We start from the raw sequence: 25,764 nt of genomic DNA on the forward strand, positions 1-25,764 counted from the left end.
TTCCCAGTAATTATTGTTCATATCTCCTTAGTAAACATTGACTTTCCTTTTTCTCTTGTGATTAAAATGGAGTTTGGAATTAAAATAGCTCTGTTTGTTCACCACTTTGTTTGCCCACCACTGTCGCTGATCTCAGCACTAATCTAGGAACAGGTTTGTTAATCATTTTTACTCCTGATGTTTTTTACAGTAAGAGAGTACAGATTATGCAGGTAGTGTACTGCAGTAGCTATTACTCAGGTTTCTCAGGAGCAGATGCTAAATTAAAACCATTGCAGATTGGCATGGAATACTCCAAGATCAGGCAGGGAAGGTCCCTGTGCCTTGCTGTGGTAAGGAGGGATCTGAGAGGCCTGGGGCTGTTTAGTCTGGGGAAGAGAAGGCTGAGAGGGGATCTGATCAGTGCCTACAAATATCTGAAGGGTGGCTGTCACGAGAATGAATCCAGTCTCTGTTCAGTGATACGCAGTGACAAAATGAGGTGCAGTGGATGTAAACTCAATGTCAGCATGAGAAAAAAAAATTGCTGTCCAGGTGCTGAAGCCCTAGAGCAGGCTACCCAGAGAGTTTTGGAGTCTCCTTCTCCAGAGGTCTTCAAAACCCACCTGGATGCAATCCTGTGTGACCTGCGCTAGGTGATCCTGCTTTGGCAGGGGGGTTGGACTCGATGAATTCTGGAGATCCTTTCCAACCCCTACCATTCTATGTTTCTAGGGCACTGAGTACCTATCACATCAGTCCCATGTTTGTCTTGTAGTACCTTGAGCAGTCCTCCCAAACTCAGGGGCACTTTAACAGACTTAAAATTGAGCCCAGTAAACAAATGTGTTTGGCTAGAAAAGGCCCAAGTCCTTGGTGTGGAATCAAATCAAGTCTAAGTTCTGCTGTGTTACGGAGTCTTTGCATGAAGAGTTCTTGTGATGGGTGTAACACCTCTGCACACTGCTGATGTTTCACTGGGGTGCACTTACCAAAACCCTGTTCAGAGCATAGCACTGCTGCTTTCCTGTCCAAGCTGAAATCCTCTGTCCAGCTTGCATGTTTGTTTTTGGGTGTTCAGTCTCTATTTTTACACTGTAAGTGAAAATTTCTATTGTAGAACGTTACAGCAAATATTGTTTAGAAATATCACAAATCCTCTAATGGTTATAAACAGCACTAAAATGAGCTGCAAAATACTCTGTGAGTGTGTACAACCAATGTACACCAATTGTGCTGTGAGATCACAAGCCAGAGGCAGGCAGGGTTTGTGTTTCCAAAGGAATGCCTTTGGTGATGCCCAATGACAGGACAAGGGGCAATGGGTGGAAGTTGAGGCATAGGAAGTTTCATGGAAATATGAAGAAAAAAATGTTTCACTGTGAGTGCAACAGAACACTGGAACAGGCTGCCCAGGGCAGGTGTGGAAATATTCAAAACCTGCCTGGATGTGTTCCTGTGTGACCTGCTCTAGGTGATCCTGCTCTGGCAGGGGGGTCAGACTGGCTGATCTTTCGAGGTCCCTTCCAGCCCCTAACATTCTGTGATTCTGTGACTCTGCAAAACCCATAAGCAGTTTTAGTGCAGGAACAGTTGGAAGGCCTCTCCCTGCCTGCCACTGGCTGTCCCCATGAAGCCCTGTCCCCTGTGGTTTAAGGAAGGCAGGTCAGCTCTGTCAGCACCTGAGCTTGGGGGTGCGGGTGGCACCCCTGCCCACCTATGGGGAAGCAAGGTGGTAGGTGGTGCAACTGCAGAGGCTGCCAGATGCCAGAGTGGCCAAGAGGGAAAACCATCCTTCTGATAACCAAAGAAAATACTTTTTTTTTTTCCTGAGCTGTGCATGCCTTGTCTAATGATGGCAATTATTGCTTTTTGCCTTACATTAGTTAATGATTGCTGGTTTATTTAATAAATTGGATACAAAATAAACAAGTTAGTTTGCTATTGACCTATCAATTATGATGTCTGATTACTCCTCTGGGGAACATATGTAGTCATTTGTCCTGACATTTTGTTAGAATAAGGTGGTATTATGGGACCCATCCACCTAATTCCTTACTCCCTGGGGCCATTTAGTGTACTTAGCTGTTAGAAAGGTGATTTCTGAAGCATGACAGCTGTTGGTGTTGGGGCCATTGTGTGGGGAACAAAACCAGTTCCACTCTACTCACATGCTGCCTTTGTATCATTGCTACAGAAGCCATTTCATAAATTAGATACAACTCTTGCCTAGGAAATGGTTTTATGTTTGGATTTCATTGCTGAAATACATTTAAAAACCAACCAAACCACAACAACACAGCACTGCAGGGCAAGGAGGTGTTTGAACTAGGCATTGCTGTAAGGTCTCTTGGGTTCATCTTATTAGCTGCTGATGTTCCTGTCTAGTTATCCTGGTTGATTAGGTCCATTACAAGTATCTTCTCTTAATTTCACCATTTTATTAATTATGTTAAAAGCCACATTTCAGCAAAACCATCACTACTAATTTCCCCTCCAGCAGATGTTGCTTTTCTATGAGCTGCACAAAAAGCCTGTCAGAGCTCCTGTGTGCAGAGACCACAACCCAAGGAAACTGAGTGCCAAGAGAAGGGCCTTAAGTGCACTGTCCCCAGTGCCTGTTTGTGGTACATCAGATCTGTGCAAGTGTTAGAACAACATCAGAATGATCAGGACAATGTCAGATGTTGTAGTTGGGGCAGAGCCATTTAGTGTGTAGAAAACACACAAGTTGGATTTTTAAGCAGTGGGGATTGCCTTTAATAATTGGCATCAGTTCTTCTCACTTCTTGAAGTCTCTTCCAGTTTTCAATGTCTTTCCAGTTCTCAATAAAAGTAAAAATTTTGTGATTATCTTATGGAATTTTCTCAGTGAAGTGAGGTCCCTGAGATGAATCTGGCTCACCACTGGATGTCATCATTGCACTGTGATGAACTGCAACTGGAAGAACATTTATCTGGCAGTAAAAAATAATGTTGCCTGGCCAAGGAAGAGATTTCATTTTCTCATTTACTCTACAGTGATAGTAGTTTGCAAGTAATTGGTCCATGACCTTTCTGTAAGGTGTAGGACAGCACTCTGGTGTGTTATGTGGGTAATTCTCCACCTTGTGCAGGGAGGGTGTGCTGAAATCTCAGCTGTGGGTCTCTGCTACTGCAAAGAAATGGTATTGGAGGTCTTTTGGGGATCACAGTGTGCCAAGTATTTCTTGAGAAAGCCACTATCATTGCCATAGCTTTAAACCAAAATGCTTATTCTTCACATGGCCCTGGGCAGCCTGATCTATTGGAGGTGTCCCTGCTCACTGCCGATGACCTCTGAGGGTCCCTTCCAACCTGATGCAATCTGTGAATATCTTGAGTTATTCTGTCAACTTCTACAGAAGGAATGTCTTTCTACTGCAATTTCATAGGAAGAATTTAGAGGACTTAATTTTATTAACCCTCTGTCTCCTATTCATAAGAGAAGAACCTGTTAGAAGCCTTAGATGACTTCCAACCAAAGTGACACAGCAGAAATACATCAAAGTGACTGCATTTTCTGTTAGTCTCTTTGGTGCATTTTTGAATCTGGAGCTGTGCACCCTGTGAAATGGGAGTGCATACAACCCAAAGCAGTAAGAAATGTGTGATGCTGCAAGATGGAAAATACTTCCCTGTCTTGCATTGGAAATTTGTAAACTATAGTTCAGGGCAAATTTGACAACTGCAATATTACCTTTTGGCACTTTGTTGTATATTTGAGAGTCTCTGTTAGCTACTGAGACGCCTAGAGACATAGATGGAAAAACAAAACCCAGCACAGAGTTTATTACAGTATCACAGAAATGTCAGGGTTGGAAGGGACCTCAAGGATCATCTAGTTCCACCCACTAATGTCTAATCCAAATCTCCCCTCCTCTAGCTTGGATCCATTCCCCCTAGTCCTATCACTACCTAACGCCCTAAAAAGGCCCTCACCATTATTGTCTAAACCAGTGTTTGCGTTAAGAAGAATAGAAACTTAGAAGGGCAACAAAGCTAGTGAAGGGTCTGGAGAACAGGTCTAGTGAGGAACAGCTGAGGGACTTGGGGTTGTTCAATCTGGAGAAGGGGAGGCTGAGGGGAGACCTCATTGCTCTCTACAACTCCCTGAAAGGAGATTGGAGTGAGGTGGGGATTGGGCTCTTCTCTCTACCATCAGGTGAAAGGATGAGAGGAAATGGCCTGAAATTACCCCAGGGGAAGTGTAGGTTGGAGATAAGGAAAAATTTCTTTATGGAAAGATTCGTCAGGCACAGGAACAGGCTGGAATGTGGTGGAGTCACTGGTCCTGGAGGTGTTCAAGAGCCATGTGGCCATGGCATTTCAGGACATGGTTTAATGGTGTTAGGTCAGTGGTTGGATCTGATGATCTTAGAGGTCTTTTCCAACCCCAACAGTTTTGTGATTCTATGAGAAGCCAGTAATTAAAAACTCTGTAGTAAGACGTTTGGCCAGAGTACTGATCTCAGTAGCACTGGCATTCCAGTTTACTCACCTGACAGCCTGGCTTTGAGTGTAGTTGATCTGTATCTGAGAAAAAAAAGAAAGTTAATTCAAAAATTTTGTAAGAGAGTTTTCAATTAAACACACAAAAGCACTCAACATATAAGTTTCTCATTAATTTACAAGGAAAACCATTTCCAAAATGAAACAGCAAGAGTACAAACTAGAAGGTATAACAAGCAGAAGGTATAAAAATGGCCTTAACACCAGGTAATTTTATGTTCCCTAGGTGCTAGCTAAGTGGTAGTAAACTACAGAAGCAGCAATGTTTTCTCCTCTCTTACAAGCACTCCACAGAATGTTTTGCAGGAGGAGCCAGACCATTAAGCTCTGCTGATTTTTGGTGACCAATTAAACATGCACAGCTTTCCACATCTTAGTATCATTCGTCTTGTGCTGTGCACAGAAAAATCATAGCAGTAGTTGTGCTGGTGAGCCAGGCTAGGTGTTGTGTGAAAGGAAGACAATGCAGTACTGATGGTTTCATGATTCTTAGCATGTTACTCATGGGGACAGCAATGTGTTCTTGTGGCCAAGAGAGTCAATGGCATCCTGGGGTGCATCAAGAAAAGTGTGGCCAGCAGGTCTAGGTAGGTTCTTCTCCCCATCTACTCTGCCCTGGTGAGACCACACCTGGAATACTGTGCCCAGTTTCGGGTTCTCCCAATTCAAGAGAGACAGGGATCTGCTGGAGAAAGTTCAACAGAGAGCTACAAGGATGGTGAAGGGACGTGAACATTTCTCCTATGAAGGACTGAGAGACCTGAGGCTATTTAGTCTAAAGAAGAGAAGGCTGAGAGGGGATCTTATCAATGTCTATAAATATCTGAGGGGTGGCTGTCAAGATGAATGTGCTAGGCACTTTTCAGTGGTGCCCAGTGACAGGACAAGGAACAATGGGTACAAGCTGGAACACAGGAAGTTCCATCTCAAAATGAGGAGAAACTTCTTTACAGTGATGGAGATGGAGCCCTGGAGCAGGCTGCCCAGAGAGGTTGTGGAGTCTCCTTCCTGGAGATTTTCAAAACTCATCTGGATGCATTCCTGTGTGACCTGCCCTAGGTGATCCTCCTTTGGCAGGGGGGTTGGACTCAATGATTTCCCTTCCAACACTTACCATTTTATGATTGCATAGCTAGCAGACTTTGGCTGTTTTATTTGTTTTAATGCATTTCTATGTCATTTTTTTTCCTACAGCTGAGTTATTCTTTGAATCACATAAACCGAAAGCTGGTGCTGGACTGGAAGGTGTCTGTCAACACTAGAATTGTGGTGGTTGGTGCATCTGATGTTGGAATCTCTTTTCTGGAAACACTCATTTTTTGGTAAGTTCTTTATTTGCTTTCCTTTCCTGAGCAGAGTGTTTTGCCTTTTGTTTGAAGGGGCTTGTGTCTTCCATTTAGAAGCCTGCTTTGTGTCTATCCAAGTGCTTAGTGTTAAAGGTCTGAGTGTCTGAGGATGTGAAGAGACAGATGCTTGCATCCTGGCTGTCTCTAGAACTCTCAAGTGCTGACAGAGTTGCTTATAGATCCTCAAGGTGAAAGCACACAGAAGATGGGAATTTTACCTGCTTAAAATCTCTTTGACTGTTGTTCTTACACAAAAATATTGGAGGAGGAGGTTAAGTCCATGGCCCTATTAACTTTAAAGTAGGTGTGCCCAGTGGGGTCACAAATCACTGTCTGAACCACTTCTTATACCTCCTTGTGATGCTGTTTTCAGAATTGTGCTAAAATCAGAGATTGGCTTATGTTGGAAGGGACCTTAGAGATCATCTACTCCAACCTCCCCACCAGGGCAGGGATGCCTCTCAACTAGACTTGATTGCTCAAGGCCTCATCTAACCTATCCTTGAACACCCTGAGGGAGGACACATCCACAACCTCCCTAGGCAGCCTGTTCCAGAGTCCCAAGACCCTCATACTGAAGAACTTCTTGCTAAGAACCATTCTCATGTATGACATGAGCTTGTGGGGTTGTACTCTCACTGTGAGTCTTGATTTTGATAACACCTCTTCATACCTTTTGATTGCAGTGAGGCTTTTTGATGTCTGGGATTGTTCAGTAACCAAACATAAATGGTCATTCCTGGTCCTCCTAGCACTTCTGCTGTAGAGTCTAGAGTGGATCCTACTGTGGGAAAGGGCTCTGCAGTAGAACTGCACATCGAGTTGCTGTGCTTACCTAGAGTTATCTGAACTGGTGAACACAAACTGCATAAGGGGAATAAATGTATACAGCTGTTCTTAGACCTTCCCCAGTCTAAGCCAGAGTCAACTTGTGGACAAATCTTGATGTTCTACAGACTTTCCAAACCTGGGACAGGAGTGCTCTCTCCCTGATACCTTGCTGCTTGCACCTCCTTTGCCAGCAGCCCTTCCATAGCTGTTTTAGGGGGTATGAGGAAGTCATACTGTGTATGTGAGAATGCAATTCCTTTTATGCAGTTGTTTTCCTCACAAATCAAACATGCTAGAAATGTCTTGAAAAACTTGCAGACATGAACATAAAATTCAAGCTCTGAATGTGATTGTGACAACAGAAGATTGATTACAAATACTAAGGGAGCCTGCATTTTATGGGTGGCAGAGAATTGAAACTTTTACCTATTTTTTTCAGACAAGAGTTTGTATTTGCAGGTGAAAGTTTGTACTTCTACACCAACCATTAATAACATCATAAATTAAAATGCAATTTGGCAAGAAAAGAACAAGCTGAAGTGCTCTATGGATATTATTTGTGGAGCAGTGAACAAAAATTGCCTGCTTCTTGCTCTCTTACTTCTGACTTCATGCAGAGCAACCTCTCTTGGAGTAGATCCATTCTCCTGTCATCCTTCCATTCTCAGTACCTTTTAGGCTTTCAGTTCCACTCCAAATTCGGTTAAAAATGTACTTTAGATCTATCAACCACTTTCTTGTTATTCATCCTGTGCTGCTTATTACTAGGCTTTCAGTATAAAATGCTGTGAGAGAAAAACAAAGCCTATTTACAATCCAGGTCTGTCAGCCAGAAGTTAAGACAATGTGTCCTCTGTGGCCAAGAGGGCCAATGGCATCCTGGGGTACATCAAGAAAAGTGTGGCCAGAAGGTCTAGGGAGGTTCTCCTCCCCCTCTACTCTGCCCTGGTGAGACCACACCTGGAATACTGTGCCCAGTTTGGGGCTCTCCAATTCAAGAGAGACAGAGACCTGCTGGAGAGAGTCCAACAGAGAGCTACAAGGATGATGAAGGGATGTGAACATTTCTCCTATGAAGGACTGAGAGACCTGAGGCTATTTAGTCCAGAGAAGAGAAGGCTGAGAGGGGATCTTATCAATGTCTATAAATACCTGAGGGGTGGCTGTCAAGATGAATGTGCCAATCTCTCTTCAGTGGTGCCCAGTGATAGGACAAGGAACAACAGGTATGAGCTGAAACACAGGAAGTTCTATCTCAAAATGAGGAGAAACTTCTTTACTGTGATGGAGATGGAGCCCTGGAGCAGTCTGCCCAGAGAGGTTGTGGAGTCTCCTTCCTGGAGATTTTCAAAACTCATCTGGATGCATTCCTGTGCCACCAGCCCTAGGTGATCCTCCTTTGGCAGGGGAGTTAGACTTGATAATCTCTAGAGGTCCCATCCAACCCCTACCATTCTATGAATCTAAGACATTCTGTATTGAACAGGACATGCAAACAGTGTTGTGTCTGTGAGGCAGTATCCTTCTCTGAGATGCCTCAGCCAGTAGTGTTGTGCAAGCCATAGTCTAGCAAAGAATTCTTGTAGTCCATGTCCTTCTTTACAGAGCAGAGAGTGCTTGTCTTGAGTGCTGCACAGCTGGAGAAGAAATCTGAGAGCAATGGAATATTGCTCCAAGAGGGCAGAAAGCAAGCAGTCAGCCAGGTCACAGAATTTGTGTTAATGTGTATATAAATGTAGGAAAGATTCTTGGTTTAGTTTTCACATCAGCAGCAGATAAGTCTCCTGATCAATGTGAAGGCCTTTGAATAGAATTTAGTTTAATTTACTCACAATTTTCATATACTCTTTGCAGAGGTTACATGCAACTAAAAATAGCTAGGCTGAATCAATTTGTAAGCCCCTAATCCTTAAAAAGAGGAAGTAGTTTTCTCCTCATTATTCTTCATACTTAATTATTTTACATTATCAGTCACCATGGTAACACACAAATATAATTCAGTTACCTACATAACAATGACTAGAACTAGATTTCACAAGTGTTTTTCAACTTCTTGAAGACTGAAGAAACACATTTTTCACTGAATAGAGCAGCCATGGGTACTACTCCTTAGTCACCCAATCTGAAAACAAGGTTTTCTCACTCTGCTCAGCACTTATCAGGTCACACCTGGAGCACTGCTTGCAGTTTTGGTCCCCATTGTACAAAAGAGGATGCAGACAGGCTCAAAATTGTCCAGAGGAGGGCCATGAGAATGATGAGAGGACTGGCAGCCCTGCCATGTGAGGAAAGGCTGAGAGCACTGGGATTGTTCAGCCTTCAGAAGAGAAAGCTTAGGGGGGACCTCATTGCCATGGACCAGTACCAGAGGGTGTCTAGCAGGAAGGTGGAGACTCCCTTTTTACAAGGAGTTCCAAGGGGTGCCCAAGGGGCGATGGGGACAAGCTACTGCTGGGGAGATTCCCATTGGACTCCAGAAGAAAATGTATCCCCATGAGAACAGTCAGACATTAGAATCATCTCCCAAGGGAAGCAGTGGATTCCTGCTCCAGGTGTTGGGGGTCCCATTGCTGGACATAGTACTCCAGGTGAGGTCCACCTCAATCTCTCTCTTGTGGTGAGGTGCTCAAAGCTGAACAAAATAAATATGAATTTTCTTAGTTGGGAAACAGCACTGACAGTAACATAGAGCCTGGCCTCCCTTCTCTTGCCTGGTCAGCAGCAGGTACAGTGCAAAGGCAGCTCTGGAGCCTGTGCTTCAGCCACAGCTATCCCACACGTGAGGAGCTGTGGCAGCAGAGCCGGGATGCTGTGGAAGTGGGGGGAGCGAGTTGCATCATAAATTGCTGCAGTAATTAACTTCCCTGCAGGAGCATGGCATGTGGGGAAGGAATTGTGATTCCCACAATTCCTGCATGAGGCTCCTCCTGGGCAGTGTAATTATCTGCTTCCCCTCGGACAAAGCCATGACTTAGGTCATTCTCCAGTACTAAGACAAGGCTTAGCTACACTGCAGCAGCATCAGACCGTTTGTTACGGTGGTGTAAACTCCAAGCGACGTCCGATCCTAAAGGAGGAGCAGCATCTGAACAAACAGCCGCCTTGTGACAAGCGGCTCAGCCCAGCAACACGAGCCTCAGTCTCCATTGTTCTCTGCCCTCTAAACTGTTGGTGCTAACTGCCGCTCCTGCCTCCCCTTTGTTGTAGGGTGCGGGGAGAAAGCCCTTTCAGCACCTAGTGAATCGAGTCAAAAGAAACCGCAAAGAAAGGTGAAGCTAAAATGCAAGTCTCTTTATTTTTAGTTTCTTTTGAGTGACTTGGTCTTGGGAGGCGAGGGGAATTACAAGGAAAAGAGTTTGATCTGTTGTTCTGGTAAATACTTGTGTGCCCCCACTCACACTTGCAGTACTAATGAGCCAGTAACATGAACAAGTTATCATGAATGAAGACCCTAAAAAGGGGTGTCATTTAAGACTAAAGGAAGTCTTTAAAGTTACCCTTTTTTGGTCATTCCTACTGACATCAAGTTATGCATATACTGAACTTAAAAATTCAAAAGCTGTTTTGTTATGCATATACTGAATGGATAAATTACAAAGTTATTTTGTTATGAATATACTGAACTTAAAAATTTAAAAGCTGCTTTGTTATGCATATACTGAGTTTAGAAATTACAAAGCTATTTTGTTATAATGTACTGAACTTAAAAATGCAAAAGCTATTTTGTTATGCATATACTGAATTGATAAATTACAAAGCTGCTTTGTTATGCATATAGAGAATTTATGAATTAAAAAGCTGTTTCAAATATCTAGCCTGCAAACACTCAATGAAAATTGTATCTGAAAGTGATTTGCAAGTGTAAAATCTGTTTTGGTGAATACAGAATATCCAGTGCCTATAAATACGAGAAAAGGAGTAATGAATTCACAGTTCTGCAAATCCCAGCTCTTGGAGGTGAGGTTCAGCAGAAGAAATATTAACTGCAGTTAAATATTTTATCTGAAAGCTAGGGTTGGGGATACTGAGTTGCACAGTCCTCACCTCAACCAGGATTCCCCCAAATCTGTATCCTGATGACTCTCCAACATTTTATCTTTTCATATTCCCCCAATGCTTTTGAAAAATAACCTCCCTGAATCACAGAATCACAGAATGCTTTTGAAAAATAACGTCACTGCTACATCCTAATTTACCAGGAGGGCAGGATTGGACTTGTTTCTTTTCGTTTTCTTTGAAAATTTCAGAATGATGGTGATGAGAGCAGCATTAGGCCAGAAGAATACACGATTAACACCCCCCACAACCCCCCAGCCTTTTCAGTTTGTTCTGAGGCAACAGCATGTTAACCACTGCTCCCTGACAGCAGGTGATTGAAGTTTGGCTGCAAGAAGGAAGAGAGCTCACTCACAGCAGTATCTTGTCATTGGTTCCAGGGTAGTGAACCAATTAGCTTTTTATCCACCTCTTTGCATATAGCTGTGGAAAGCGTTATTGTCTTCTGATTGTAGGGAAAACCCTTTTTAATCCACGATTTCCAAAACCCCCTTAATCCAAGCGCTGGTGTAAACAATGCCGCCTTCTCAAAGCATGTTGGAATTACACAGAATGTGCTGCACAATCTAGCAATAAACAAATGCTAGCTGAGATCACAATATTTTCGCATGAAAAGGCTGTGAAATGTATTTCCCTTTCCACCTGTGTGCAGTAAAATATTTATGGCAGCTAAAAAGCAAACGAATTAAAATATATTTTTGTCAAGGCCCTGAACTTTCTTCTTTTTTTTTTTTTCTTCAAGTTAAATTAGAATCTGTGACAGTAAATCTGTGACTTTTTTGCTAGGATCTAAGACAGTAAATCTGTGAGGTTTTATCTGGAATCTAAGACAGTAAATCTGTGAGTTTTTGTCTGGAGTCTAAGACAGTAAATCTGTGAGGGTTTTGTCTGCAGGATGGTTTCTCCTTTGTGAGCTAAAGGTATCTGAGATTAGCTTCAAAGTGGCCAGGGTTTCTAAACGCAGTTGCTGACAGAAAAGCTACAACTGCTGTTATCTGGCAGCACAGCACTATACAATATCCTGCACATCTGTCCTGTTTGGCAATAGTTAGCATAATGCTTGCTGTTTAATTAGGCTTTTTATCTTTGCATTTGTCTGAGAACATCTGAAGCCTTCCATGTTGCCTGTCACTAATTAGTTGACTAATTAAATAGTTAGTGCTTACTTGCTGATCACAGAGCTAACACGTAATGAATGGTTTGGTGATCCTCATTGTTTTATCCTATCTATCTTTGCCACATGAATTGATATACATGTGCTTCCCTTTGCCTGTTGGGGTGGGGGTTTTTTTTCATACCAAGGCAAACCCAGAACAATGTGGTAGTCAACCATGTGTTCAGTGTCACCAGGCCCGTGTCCTTCTGACATTGTTGCCTTCCCTGGTTTGTGGTGAGCAGAGATCAAGTTGTGACAGAGATAAATCAGACAGGTCATATCTCGCCTTGTTGCACAGCCGGGATCACAATGGGCATTGGCAGTGACTGATGCCAGGCACAGAGTGGGGGAGAGGATCTGGGTCAAGATCAGCCATTTGACTTGCCTCTGCCAAAAAATGATACTCAATTAGCACCGATATGTGGTTGGTTTAAAGTTATATTCTGCCCTTGAAGGCAGTTTTGAGTTTTAGATTAGATTATTTCAGCTTTTAAGTACTTGCTCTTTAAACACATGCAGACATCTGAGCCCAAACTGTTCTTTCACACTTTGAATGTGTGTAACTATTTTTACCTATTCTTTTGCTGCTATTTCTATGTTAATACTCATAACTTCTTGATATAGCTGATTGTGGAAATGGCAGTTTTCCATGCAAGGATTGTTTCAAAATGGAAAGGAGTCAGAAGAATTTTTATAGAGTGGTATTTTGTATTTTTTTATACCTCTCCCACTGACTAATTGTGACGTTAGCCTGGCTGCTTCAACAGCTCTATACAGAGCTGTAGCCTGACTGCCCAAAGCATCTGGTAGCTCTCTGATCAGTGCAGTTCAAAGCCCACAAGCAATCCAAGGGCAAACACTGCATTTAGGTTTTCCACTTCTCTGCTAAAGCAATGGAGGAGATGTATCTTTTCTTCTCTTCATATTTATTTTCCCATGTTTGAAGCATATTTCTCAGAGGTGCTGTGGAGGTGTAACTACCACATTCTTCAGAGCAGCCTATAAACTGCCTGTATGTTGGTTTTGAAGCACAGAAGGCTCTTTGGATTTCTGCAGTGGAGAAAAATTAGTTGGGTTGTTAAGTTGTGAACCTTCCCTCTAGCAATGAGCACAGATTTTATTCCTGTTCATATGTACATATGTATGTATCCCAAGGGGCAGAGTGAGGAGTGTGACAAAGATCACTAGTGGAGACAAGTCTTAGTGCACTTTACATTCACAGAATTGTTTTGCTTAGAACAGACTTCTAAGATCGTCAAATCCAACGATCAGTCCAACACCACCATGGCCATTAAACCACATCCTGAAGTGCCATCTCCACATGTTCCTTGAACACCTCCAGGGATGATGACTCATCCACTTCCCTGGCAGCCTATTCCAGTGCCTGACCACTCTTGCAGGAAAGAAATTTTTCCTAATATCCAACCTAAACCTCCTATGGCAGAATTTCAGGCCATTTCCTCTTGTTCTATCGCCGGGTACTAGAGATAAGAGACTGACTCCCACCTTACTCTAACCTCCTTTCAGGGAGCTGTAGAGAGCAAAGAGGTCTCCCCTCAGCCTACTGTTCTCCAGACTAAACAATCCCAGTTCCCTCATCTGTTCCTCACCAGTCTTGTTCTCTAGAGCCTTCACCAGCTTTTTTGCCCTTCTCTGGACACACTCCAGCACCTCAATGTCATTGAAATGAGAGCTGGGAGTTTGTACAAGGAGATATTTTGTTATGAGATGGTGAATCTCTGCTGTGTGTGGTGTTACCTGGATTCCCCATACTTCCAATGCAGATTGGTAAGGTTGGGTGGAGGTCCAGAGTGCTGTATCTGGATTGCTTCCAGTACCCACCTTACCACACTGCACTGTGGCATGGACTATAAGACATGGTGGTGTGCAGTTTGCTTCCCTTGGAGTGTGGTGGTCAGCAGCATCTCTGCATTAATCAGGCACAATTTCAGTTTCTTGTGAGCTGCAGGACATGGGTTGGGGCAGGAGCTGTTGGAGAAGGGTCACATTGCCCCGGTGCAGAGAAAGTCTCCATGGCTCCGTGGTGCTGCACTCCAGGGGCTGTTCCACGCTGAGGGCTGCAATATCAGCATAGCAGCTGTGCTCACCAGGCTGCCAGGGCTGGAGGTGCTGCAAGGCCCAGATCTGCAGCTGCCACATGCAGATGTTTGAGACCAGGAATTTTAGCCCAGCCAGCTCTTCCATGTCCTTCTTGGGCTGCCAGCTTTCTGTCAAGAGACATGGCACTGGTGTGGTGCTTCACAACATACAACTTTTATGAGTATCTTCTGCATGCTCTTGCTGTCAGGAGGAGAATGATGATCTGTGGCACTAAGCAAGGACAAAAACATTGGTACAAATCTCAAGGTCTTCAAATGCAAGGGGATTCCATCTTTTGACATCTGTGAGCTTTTCTAGGGTGTGTGGTTTTTTGTCTTTCAGAAGGCAGCATTGCCAGATCTGCACCAGGCAACATCACAGAGTCAAAATGTAATCTCCTCTGCAGAAACAGGGAAAATTGGGCTCTGTGAAGTAGACAGCCATAAAAAAACCCTTTGGTTTTAACATGGGTGACTGGCAAATAATATTAATAGGACATCTTTAATAGGCTAGAATTTATATTGTATGTTATTCAGTGAAACATACACAGAAAAGCAGACAAAACAGCAAAATTTCAGCCATGCTCTCATTTTATTCCCCAATTTATGGTATCTTTATTTGTGGGAAATGGTGTTGATGTCTCTCAACTGTGATTTGGAATCTGCCAGATGATTAGATTTAAACAGCTCGAGACTGTAACTAGCAGAGCCATCATCAGATATCCCTCATTTTCTGTCTAGAAAGATAATGGTCCTCTTTTATACTTTGAACAGGATGAAATGCTGAAACATTTATGGAATGGAAATTGAAATTTTAGTAAGGAAATGCTCTCACTAAAGCAGTGGTTGGATGCACTTTGGTTGCTCATGTTCAAAGCCAACTGGCATGGTAGTGCTAACCTTGTAAACTTTGTGGCTATAGATGTTCCCTCGTCATTATGTGGATGTGTCTGATTGAGCTGTGTATATTGGATGGGCCAAGGAAAGAGCTCTTTAGATTTTATGTCAGGTAACAACTCATACTGTAAGGACCTTGGCACACTGATTTTGATAAGCTAGATTCACAGATTGCATTGGGTTGGAAGGGACCCTCAAAGGTCATCTTGTCCAACCTCCCTGCGATCATCAGGGACACCTCCAACTACATCAGGCTGCCCAGAGACACATCAAGGCTGATCTTGAATGTCTCCAGGGATGAGGACTCAACCACATCCCTGGGCAACCTCTTCCAGTATTTCACCACTCCCATTGTCAAGAAATTCCTCATGATGTCCAACCAAATTCTCCCCTGCTCCAGTTTCAAACCATTGCCTCTTGTCCTATCACTCCAAGCCCTTCTAAACAGTCCTTCCCCAGCCTTCCTGTAGGTCCCCTTCAGATACTGAAATGTAATTTTAAGGTCTATAGATCATGGAAATGCCATGGACCTTCCATAACTACTATAGTTTTTGAAAGAGTCTTCTAAGAAATCTGTAGCTGGGTTCTCAGATGAGTCATGATTTGCTTTGTGCTATGCTCACAGTGTTTCTTGGTGCAGTGTTAAGGCCATTCACATTTAAGCCTGAAGTGAAATTAAACTGAAGGAGTGAATAAGCAAATATACAAATAAGCAAGTACTTAAGGCTTAGTATTAAACTGTGCTAGAAGTTTGTTCCCAAGTGCTGTTCTCCAGCATCTGTATATTGATAACACACTTTCACAGCCTTGTGCACCAACCTGTAAGCACTGACAGGATGCAGTCAGAGACTGCTGAGGAGAAAGTGTAATGAGAGGTGGTTAAGGGAGGGAGAAGAGCTGAGTGGTAAAATTGCAAAGGTCAGGATGGGTTGAGAAGCAAAGTGTGGAAAAGAATTAGTCTAACAAAGGAAAAAAGACTCTGCTGGATTACAGTGAAGAGCCACAATCACTGGAGAAGAATGGTGCAAAAAAGAACTAGGAGAGACCAGTTGACATAGGTGAGGAAAGCAAAAACAGTCGCTGGGAAATGAGAGGTGCTTAGAAGGGATAAAAGCAATGAAAGTGACAGAAGGATGGCTGGGCTGTAGCAGAAAAACGAGTTGTGATATGGATGGGAGTTTGAAAGAAGGAACTGGAAAAAGAGATTTCTGGAAGAAATCAAGATTGTTAGGTGATGTAAAGCCAGGTGTAAAGCTGCTCTCCTCTGGAACACAGTGCTGGGTCAAGGGCTGGACTGGATGATCTTTGAGGTCTCCTCCAACGAGATGTATTTTGTGAGCTGATAAAATTAATCACCAGTAAACCTAATGGGAAATTTCTGGGGAAAAAAAGGCGGGGGGGACTTTAATAAAAAGCACTGTCTCATCAAAATGTAAGTTTTTGAAGGGAGAATGTGGCTGGGACACAACAAAATATTTTCCTGAGGTGTCATCTGAAACAAAACAAAGCAAAACAAAAGCAGCTATTTTGGTTTAAAAGAAGTTACATTTTGAATTGTTCAAAAAACAAAATCAGAACCAAACAGTTTCCTCTTAATCTCTGCTCTGAACAATTTAGAAGAGTGTTTTCTGAAACTGGGGAAATTCACCATCCGTTTTAATGTTTTGGCCTATCTTGGAATGGAAATTGTGTTTTGGGGAGAAAAAGATGGGAATTCTCCCACTGAAGCACCCGGCTTCTCTGTCTCCTAGTGTCAAAAGCAACAATCAAATGTGAACTACTGGCAATCAGATTCCCTTATCTTTGTATTTTAGTGGTTGTTCTTGATGTGCCTGTTTCTGGTCTTGGGTGGGGAAGAGTCATCAGTGGTGCAGTTTAAAGGACAAAGGAATATGTGAAACCTCCCTTTCTTGACCCTTATACTGAGAAGTGTCGCAGTAAAGACTTTGTTGTTATCCCTTCTTTACAGGAGCAAATTCATTCACAATCTTAACACTTTTTCCTGAGGCTGATCCAATGGAGAACTGGCTTATCTTTGTTTACTCGTAATTAAAGAGGGATAACTTCTAGATGGACATCTGTTGGTCAGCAGTTAAGCTGCAGCCCTGTTCGGAGGGCTGTAATTGATGCACTTACATAAGGTTCTCCAGAACGGAGGCTTTTGGTAATTGTTGATACAAACAATAAACCCTTTCTGCGGCTTCTGTTGCTGACTCCCTTCCCCAAAGCTTTGTAACCAAGTGCTGTAGGATCAGTTGCAGAGCCTAGAGGAATGGCATCACGTTGCAGGGCACAGTTTTGCTGTGTTTTCACTGGATTTTGAGTTGATTCTTCCTTCTCTGAGTCAAATGTAGCTGTCCAAAGGGTGGGAGGAAGGGGAGAAAAGGCTGAAGGCTTTTGCAGCTCTGCCAGTGAAAGCAACAGGCTTTGTCCAAGTGAACAAAAGCAATTTAGAGTGGTGGCAATATGACAACACATTACTCATAAATACTACTTAAAGTCTATAGTGCTGAGCACCAAATTTATCCTTTAGTGAAAATAGGGGGTTTTGAGTGGGGCTTTCTCTTTTGCTATTGATACCAGCAACCTGACTGTAGTTTCTGTCTGTAATTTTGTGCAGAGCTGGAAAGTTTGTTAGAGAAACTTTTCCAAAGTCTGTTCTTCAAGTCACATCCCAATTGCTTTGTTCTTGCAGTGTTTGGGGTGTTGATCTTTCTGGTAAAAAAAAAAAAAAAATCATACTTTGGATAAATAGTTACATTATTTGGGAAAAAGTGAACTCTCTGCCTTTTACAGTGAGACTAATACCTGGGCACTTTATTTTTCTGTGCCTTAAACACCAGATTGTTGCCTTCCTGGGCCCTTTTTTATCATTCTCTCATTCTCTCCCATTGTATCATTCTATCATTGTATCATTCTCATTCTGGGCTCCTTCATCCTCTCCAAAATCTTAAGGTTTTTTGTTGCTGTTGTTGCAGGACAGAGATTTCTCCGACTTTGAAGTTTTATTAATGCAAGAATTTATGACAGCTAAGTTTCTAGTGCTGTAAACAGACTATTTGTTAGCAATTTTTGAAGGAGCTCGAGCTGCAGTTTTCTCAAGCGCTCTGCCGTGGCAGAGGATAAATTAGGACTTTATTTTGGGATGTTATTCCAGGTATTAAAGTTACTGCTTAAAGATTATGGTCCAGGAGAGAAGTGTATGTGGTAACCACTTTTGATAGCCAGATAAAGCATTCTCTCCTGTCACTCTTTGTATTTTAGTTTTTATAAATTACTTTAAAAAAAAAAAGAAATCTTCACATAGGTTGAAACACTTCAGTTCATGGAAAAGGTTTCACTTCACTTTACTTTTTTTTTGGTAACAAAAGTTATTTGACTTTCGATTTGTGATAATGAGGGGTTTAGTGGAAGCAATTAATTAAATCGTGTGTCAGACAGTTTCTACCACCTAAGCCTCCTTCATTACATAGTGCACGCAAGCTAAAAAAAAGAAAAAAAAAAAAAAGAAGAAAAAAATCCAGAAGAACTTTTAAGGGATAGTCCAAACTTTTTGGTCTGTTCCATTATTTTAGTCACAGAAAATTTGCAATCCTTTTTTTTTCTTTTCTTTTTTCGAGAACAAGAGTGTTTAGACTGATTTTTTTTTTTTTTTGTGGCTGCCCTCTAGAACTGTGCAGTGAAACCCAATGCCTTTTACTTATTTCCCTAGATACTCTAATCCCTCCCTGCTTTAGCAGTATCTTTGAGCTGTTCTTCCCTTTGTATCCACAGCAACATGAATCCCTGCTGGAATTATTTGCTTCTAAAATGCAGGTGCACTTGTTTAGTGTTGTGTTGGTTCAGGCTCTTAACCTGGAGACTTTTTCACCAAATGGGAACCTCTGCTTTTACCCTGCTTCATGTTAGATGTTGATATGTATATTAGGAGCATATAAGACATTCACTCTCCCAACACGCAGTTTCTGTATCTCACAGCCTTTGTTGGTTTTCTCTTAATAGGAGCTTTTAGGCAGCAGTAAGGAAGCAAAAGCCATAAAAGCCATAATAAATAAACCATCCTTTTGTAAGCCTAGAAGTAATAATGCTAGGTAGAGGGAAGGAAAGGGTGATACAGTGTGATAAGGTGCACAACAGTCACTGATCAAAACATCCAGACCTGTTATCTGCCTGTAACCCTGCACACCAGTGCCTGATGGTAACAAACAGCTTGCTTGTAGTTCCCAGGCTTGTATTTAAGTGCCTGTGTGTATATTTAACATCCTAAGGTGAGGCATACCAGCTCCAGGTCTGAAGTAAACCTTTTGTCATACAAGATGCTAGGGAATTTTAAAAATCATCTAAAGATTCTGGCAATTTTCACAAATGCCAGCCTGTGCTTAGACATTTAACAAGTGCTGGTTCTTAGCTGAAGAAGAATTTTACCTCTCTGCTTGAAAAGGTGCCCATTATTTGGATGAATTTGTGCTCTGAGCTCTGTGGCTCCATGAGGGCAGTGTGCCCAATTCTCAGAGCCATGAGCAGTGTCAGGGAGCAGCCTTGGGGTCTCTCCAGTTCTGCCTCCAACAGCAGTGTGCCTTTCTGATAGCATTAACCCAGTTCTCTTTGTGCCTTGGTTTTTCTTGATGGAAAATGGGAATCAAAGATACGACTCGTTCCATCACAGTATTCTAAGGAGATGCTAATCAACATTTTGATGCCTCTGAGATTAATGAATGGGAAACATGAATTAATGTTTGGGGCATATGGGAATGCCATGGGAGCACTGAGGTAGAAGTAAATCATTAGTTAGTAAATCGTGCTGAGTGAAAGGTCTGAATTGAAGCCTCACGCTCAATGAGGAAGAACTGAACAAATACCATATGACTGTGGAAATACTGGATGGCTGCATGTGGGCTAAATAAAAGTAGAGCATCTGCAGGAGAAAATAGTATGTGACCAGATCAATACAGTACATCATAGTGCAGTCATGCACAAGAAGCATATTAATGGTGCCTAGGACCTTCTTTCTCTGTTTTTTCTGATGCTTGCTTGCAACATTTCCATCCTAAACTTTGTTAATGTGGTTTAAACCCAGTTATTTAGCACCTGGATCTGGAGACAGGTTGGCAAGAGGCCATGCAGCAGGTACGTGACGATTTCAGCTCTAAGCTGAAAAGGAACTTGGTTGCCATGAGGGCAGGCAGGATAGGAGAATGTCTAGGTTGTTTATGTACTGTTGCAGCAATTTTACTCATAATTACATGCAAATTAAATGCTAGGAGTCACATTACTCAGGTGTATAAAGTTATTGTAATTGTCCCTCTGCATTTGCTCCCCACTAGAAGTGCTCCAGGAGTGCAGATGATAGTCTGTACACTCTAAATTCAGGCTAGCCTGTAGGGCTAACTCTCATCTACGTGAGGAGACCACTTTGTGTCACTCAGCTGGCTTAATGTGGCCACAAATGAAGAGCAAATTCTATTTACAACCACCTCTGCAGAGTGACCTTAATTTAAAGGAGAATCAGGCCCATAATCTGTATAAATATATGCCCTCTGTTACATTAAGATTATTTATTACATTGCACTCAGCCTGAGTATGCATGGAGATTTACCATAGATAATCCATAATCCAGAATTAAACTATTAATATGCATTTTGAGAGGGGCAGCCATAACCTTGAAATTCCTTGGTTTAAGACTGACCTTTAACTTTGTTTGAGTATATTTTTAAAACGTATGAATAACAAATTAACAGCGCTTGATAGAAAACATTCTGAGTCCTTCCTACCATTTGCATCAATCCACACTTAACTCACAGAAAGCCTGGAAGATTAGAAGGCTTAATCACTTCTAATATTTATTTGTTTTTAAATGTCAGATCACATTTAGTTCAACATACTGTCAGTCTTGTTTCCACCACCACCCCCCCAGCACTCTGGCATTAGAAAGTACAGTGGAAAGTGTTCTTCTTTTCGTGTCCAAAGACATTGTCTCAGCAAAGTGACAGACCCCTTGGAATCTGGCCTGTGTAAAGGAATTGCTTTCTGTATCCTCCTGAACATGGAACTAAAATCTGTGCTGTTTCTTTGATTTGTCCTCCTAAGTTCAGCAGAGCTGTTGCAGGAAGCAGATGAATTAAGCAGTTGTCAGGAATTCTTTTCTGCAGCTTACAGAAGATGAGCCATGAGCAGCCAAGCTGTTTGAGCAAAGGCTTGGTGGGCTTGCAGTATCTTTTGTAGTCATGGGAGGTAAGCTTAGGGGCAGCTTGTTGGTTGCATGCTGGAGTCTTAAACATCTCTGTCAGGACCAAGACAATGCTGTGGTGGGTGCTGTACAGCTGGAAAGGCTCAGTGCTGCAGTGGGAAACTGGGCTGTGACCACAGTGTATAACCATACACTGAAATGCATTCACGTTGTGCTGGTACCAAGCAGAGACACAGCAAACTTCCACTGGTTGAACTGTGATGTTTTGTTCTTCTTTCCACAGTCCACATCTGAAGTTCAACAACCTGACCTTGATTTCAATTCATGGCCTTCCAGGAAAAGACCTACCTGGCTCTAAACACAGAAGATTTTTAATTAACAGGTTTGATTTAATATCTGAACTTGTCTTAAATTTTAGATAGATGCATGGACAGACAGCTTCAAAATAATCCAGTCTGTCTGTCCAAGGTGCATTAACTTGCAAAATGAGTGGAATAAAATGTTGCTGAAGCAGTAACCAGGACAGCAATCCATTTCACTGTACCAGGGCACTGCCTCTGCTTTCCAGGACTCTTTAGACTGTTCAGAGCTCCAAGTTAAAGAGAAAAGATAAAAGATGTTCACTTGCTTTTGAAACAGTTTTAAACTTCCATGAGTTTTGTTCCAAATTATTTTGAACAAAAGAAAATGTAAGGACTGAGATTAGCAGTGGACTGTGGAAGTCTATCTCTAGTCCCACCCAGGTCCTGTTCCTTGAGCTGGCAGAGCCATGGCTCTGGTGCCAAACAGCTGAAGGGAAGGGTGTGAAAGATAGCTATGATATGTCTAGTGAGTGGATGGACATTTCCTGTTTGCTGGTACATAAAATACCTTCCAGTTAGTAGGATAAAATCTTACCTCATTCAAATGCACATTATGTAATTTTCACTTAAATTTACTCTATTTGTTTTGCTGGGTTTGCTTTTCACCTTGGAGTAGTGACTAGGAATCCTCACTGTAGACAGGAGCATGATTGTTCTGGACATAGAATTAAATTCATAGATTCACAGATTCATTTTATAGTTTGGCTTGGAAGGGACCTTGAAGATCATCTAATTCCAACTTCCCTGCTGCCACGGGCAGGGACGCCTTCCACTAGTCCAGGTTGCTGAAGGCCTCATCCTACCTGGCCTTGAACATCTCCAGGAAGGGGGCATCCATGACCTCCCTTGGCAACCTGTTCCAGTGTCTCATCACCCTCACTGGAAAGAATTTCTCCCTCATCTCCAGTCTAAATCTGCCCTCCTCAAGCTTCAGTCCATTCCCTCTCATCCTATCACTACAAGCCCATGCTGACCAGCTCCAACTGAACCAGCTGCTTTGAATAGCTGGGGGGATGAACTTAACCTAACTTCCAAAGATTTAGCATGTGACTGTTTGAAACCTGTGTGTTATTTTTCAGTGGAACTCTTACTTGGTATGTGCCAGTGCACTAAAGCCTGATCTAGTTGAGGATGCCCCTGCTTACCACAGAGGGGGTTGGACTGGATGACCTTTGGAGGTCCCTTCCAACCCAGACCATTCTTTGATTCTGTGAAAACAAGTCAATGTCTGCTTGCTGAACCTTAAACATGAAATCTCTTTGAAGACATGAAAATGGTGTGATGTGAACATGTTTAAAACTACCTTCTCATTTGAAATTTTACTCTGTCAAGGATTTTTTTTATAAGCATTTACCTAAATTCACTTTTTATTGTAGAAAAGGCTGTGTTTAAATACAAACCTAGCAAATGAGGGAATTGTATGCTGACTTAAAAGCATGTGGCTCTTTTTCCAAAGTATACTGTTAGAAAGAGTTGCAGTAACAAAGCAGCTTTCCTGATGGAAAGTTGCAGTTCATAGCTGCCTCACCAGAATTAGCCCTTAAAATTTGAAAGCCGATTAAGGGTGAAAATTGAACTCTGCAGGGTATTATTTTTGAAAGCATCCCTGTGAGTTTGGAGTGTCAGTCTCCTGGGAGCTGTGCACCTCAATTATAAAGGTGCTTTTGAAAACCCTCCTCTGTCCTTGATGTCCATTTTATTTATAGATGCCTGCATGATTACAGTTCAGAACTGTCAGTGGGTTTCTTCCTTTATTTATTTGCTTCTGGTATTTGTGAGTACAGAGGATGCAGAGCACCTCAGAAAGCCTCATCAGTCAGTCCTGAAATTCTTCAGGTCCTGAAAGCAGCTTTACTTGCCTCTGTGGCACCTGGTATGACAGTGTGGGGAACTCAGTAACAGCAATTAATATGTAGCATTGTACTGAAAAACCCTAATTTAAGAGAATTCTGCCTGGTTCTCAGTCTCAGGAAGGTGTGGAGTGGAGTCTGGCTGGATGTGCAGAACGGTCAGCAGTGTGCTTTGTGTTTTGATAGCAGGCTGTTGCAAGATCCAGTGGAGTTCAAGCGTCACCACAGACCTTTGTGGAAGATGTTCTCTCTTTGCTCTTCACACATTTTATAATGATGTGTCTATGGCACATCTATGTGGAAACATTTTATCTTCAGAAATCTTTGTCTTGCCAGAATTCTATTAAGCAGACAGGGTGGTACAAATGCAATCATAAAGAAGTATCCTGGGTTTTGCTTAGTTGGGTAGGGTGAGGGCCGTACTATGAATTACTAAAGATCTTTGGAAATAATTTTCAATTTCATTACTGAGGCATTAAAAGAGTTTTTCTTCCATTCAGTTTTTGCTTCAAATTTAGCTCTTTTAATAGCAGCCTGCAGATCTTTGACACTTTCATCCTGCACAGGGTTACATAGAATACTTTACACTGAAAATACACTGCAACACTGGATGGCAGAAATTGAATCATAGACTTACAGAATGATAGGAGTTGGAAGGGACCTTCTGAGATCATTGGGACCAACTCCTGTGCCAAAGCAGAATCACCTAGGGCAGATCACACAGAACACATCCAGGTTGGCTTTAAACATTTCTAGAGAAAGAGACTCCACAATCTCTCTGGGCAGCCTGTTCCAGTGCTCCATCACCTTCATAGTAAAGAAGTTTCTCCTCATGCTGAGTTGTAACTTCCTGTGTTCTAGCTTATGTCTGTTATTCCTTGTTCTATTACTGGGTAAAGAAGAGCAAGTGGTGCCTTCATTGCATTTATGTCTCATCATAGTCACTGCTGGTGCAGTACCAAATTAAGTAAAAGTGGGGGGAAAAGCTTAATAAGGAAGCTTAATAGGAGGAAGAATTAGACTATTAAAATATTTTCTTGGCAGGTACAAACCTCTTCTCCTCTCAGCCTGCAGAGCAAAGGCAGAGTGAAGCACAGATTTCTGACTTTGTTTTTAAATTACATGGTTGCATGGCCCAGCACTGGGTAGGATTGTTTGGGTTTAGCAGAAAGTTGTCCGTTTGTAACCGAGTGTTTCATAATGACTAATCTCCTCCTCTAGGCTGCCATAGACTCACAGCAAGGGAACAGGCTTGAACCGCTGGGGGACTTGGGCTAACCCACCAGATGTCTAATTAATGCCTGCTGTCAGCTGCCGAAATGTCACTTACAGATATTCTTTCTTCACAGCCACTGTTTTAATGATGAAGATTATGCACAGATGTCACTTTGTTCCTGGGTTAACGTGGTGGTTGGTAAAATGACCAGCATCAATCGCCCCGAAAAATACGTGGTGGTGTCCAAGGAGATAAAGGTACCATACGACTACCTTGTTCTCTGCACGGGGCAGAGATACCAGGTAAGGTCATGTGCAGAGTGAAAACCAGAATAATATATTCAGATTTTACAGTGAACAGTCTTTCTGTGGTAGGCACATCAGCAGAGTGGTCCTTAGCAAGTGCATAACCAGAAAGTTCGCAGCCCTCCGGTGTCACTGGTTGGACTATTTCAGTGATGCTGTAGATGAGAGGTTTTGCAAAGGTTCCTACCAGCAAAGTCACTGCTCAGTATCAGATGTCAAGCAAAGCTGCCAGTGTTTTTGCTGCCATGACCATTAAACCTGCTGAAGATAGGTCCAACTGACATGTGGCCCCAGCCACAGGAGACTTAACTCCAGCTGGTCTAGCACCATTTGACCTAGTTTGGGCAATGGAGAGAATTCCTTATCAAAGTAATTACTCCTCTCATGTGATGACCCTGCCTGGCCATGCACGTGGTGCTGTATGTTATTGTAGCACTCATTATGTTTCCAGAGAGACGGAAGCAGACCTTTAGTTACATGTGAAATGAAGCTCACCTTCAGCCCTTCAGGGTCAGCTTCTACTCAGGCATCCCAGGCAGGATTCATCTGTTCTTGTGTATCATCATGTGGCTTTCAAGCTCTGTGAACCAAGTGGCCATCTTTTGTGTAGCCCTGCTGCCTGCAGTGATTTTGCCTTACTGATTGGGTTTGGAAAGGAATAGCAAGCCAAGGCACTTTGTCTTTAAAATCAGGAGATCAAGCTGAGCATGTGTTTGAGCAGGTTTTAACAGTGCTGTTCACCACAGGTCACAAATGTGAAGTGTAGTGAGTTCTGGACTGCCCCAGATTTTCCCTAATCACTTTTCAGAGTAGAGCCACACTTCAAACAACAATCCATGTTCCCTGTTCAACAGGGATGAAACAAAAGCTGTCTTATGGGCTGCACGACTTAAAATGCTCCTAGAAAAAGGAGTTTGGAGGTAACTCTGACTTGCAAAATAAGTTATGGG

At 42.5% G+C, this 25,764-nt stretch overlaps 1 protein-coding gene across 1 annotated transcript in view; it reads left to right on the top strand.

Moving 5' to 3' along the window:
* Positions 1-25,764, top strand: part of CFAP61 (cilia and flagella associated protein 61) — a 108,470-nt gene that overhangs the window by 46,078 nt on the left and 36,628 nt on the right. Inside the window, 3 exon segments of the mRNA XM_054383385.1 lie at positions 5,704-5,831; positions 21,365-21,463; positions 24,643-24,811. Coding sequence (XP_054239360.1) covers positions 5,704-5,831; positions 21,365-21,463; positions 24,643-24,811 — 396 coding nt within the window.

The sequence above is a fragment of the Indicator indicator genome, chromosome 9, assembly GCF_027791375.1.
Source record: "Indicator indicator isolate 239-I01 chromosome 9, UM_Iind_1.1, whole genome shotgun sequence".
Lineage (NCBI taxonomy): Eukaryota > Metazoa > Chordata > Aves > Piciformes > Indicatoridae > Indicator > Indicator indicator.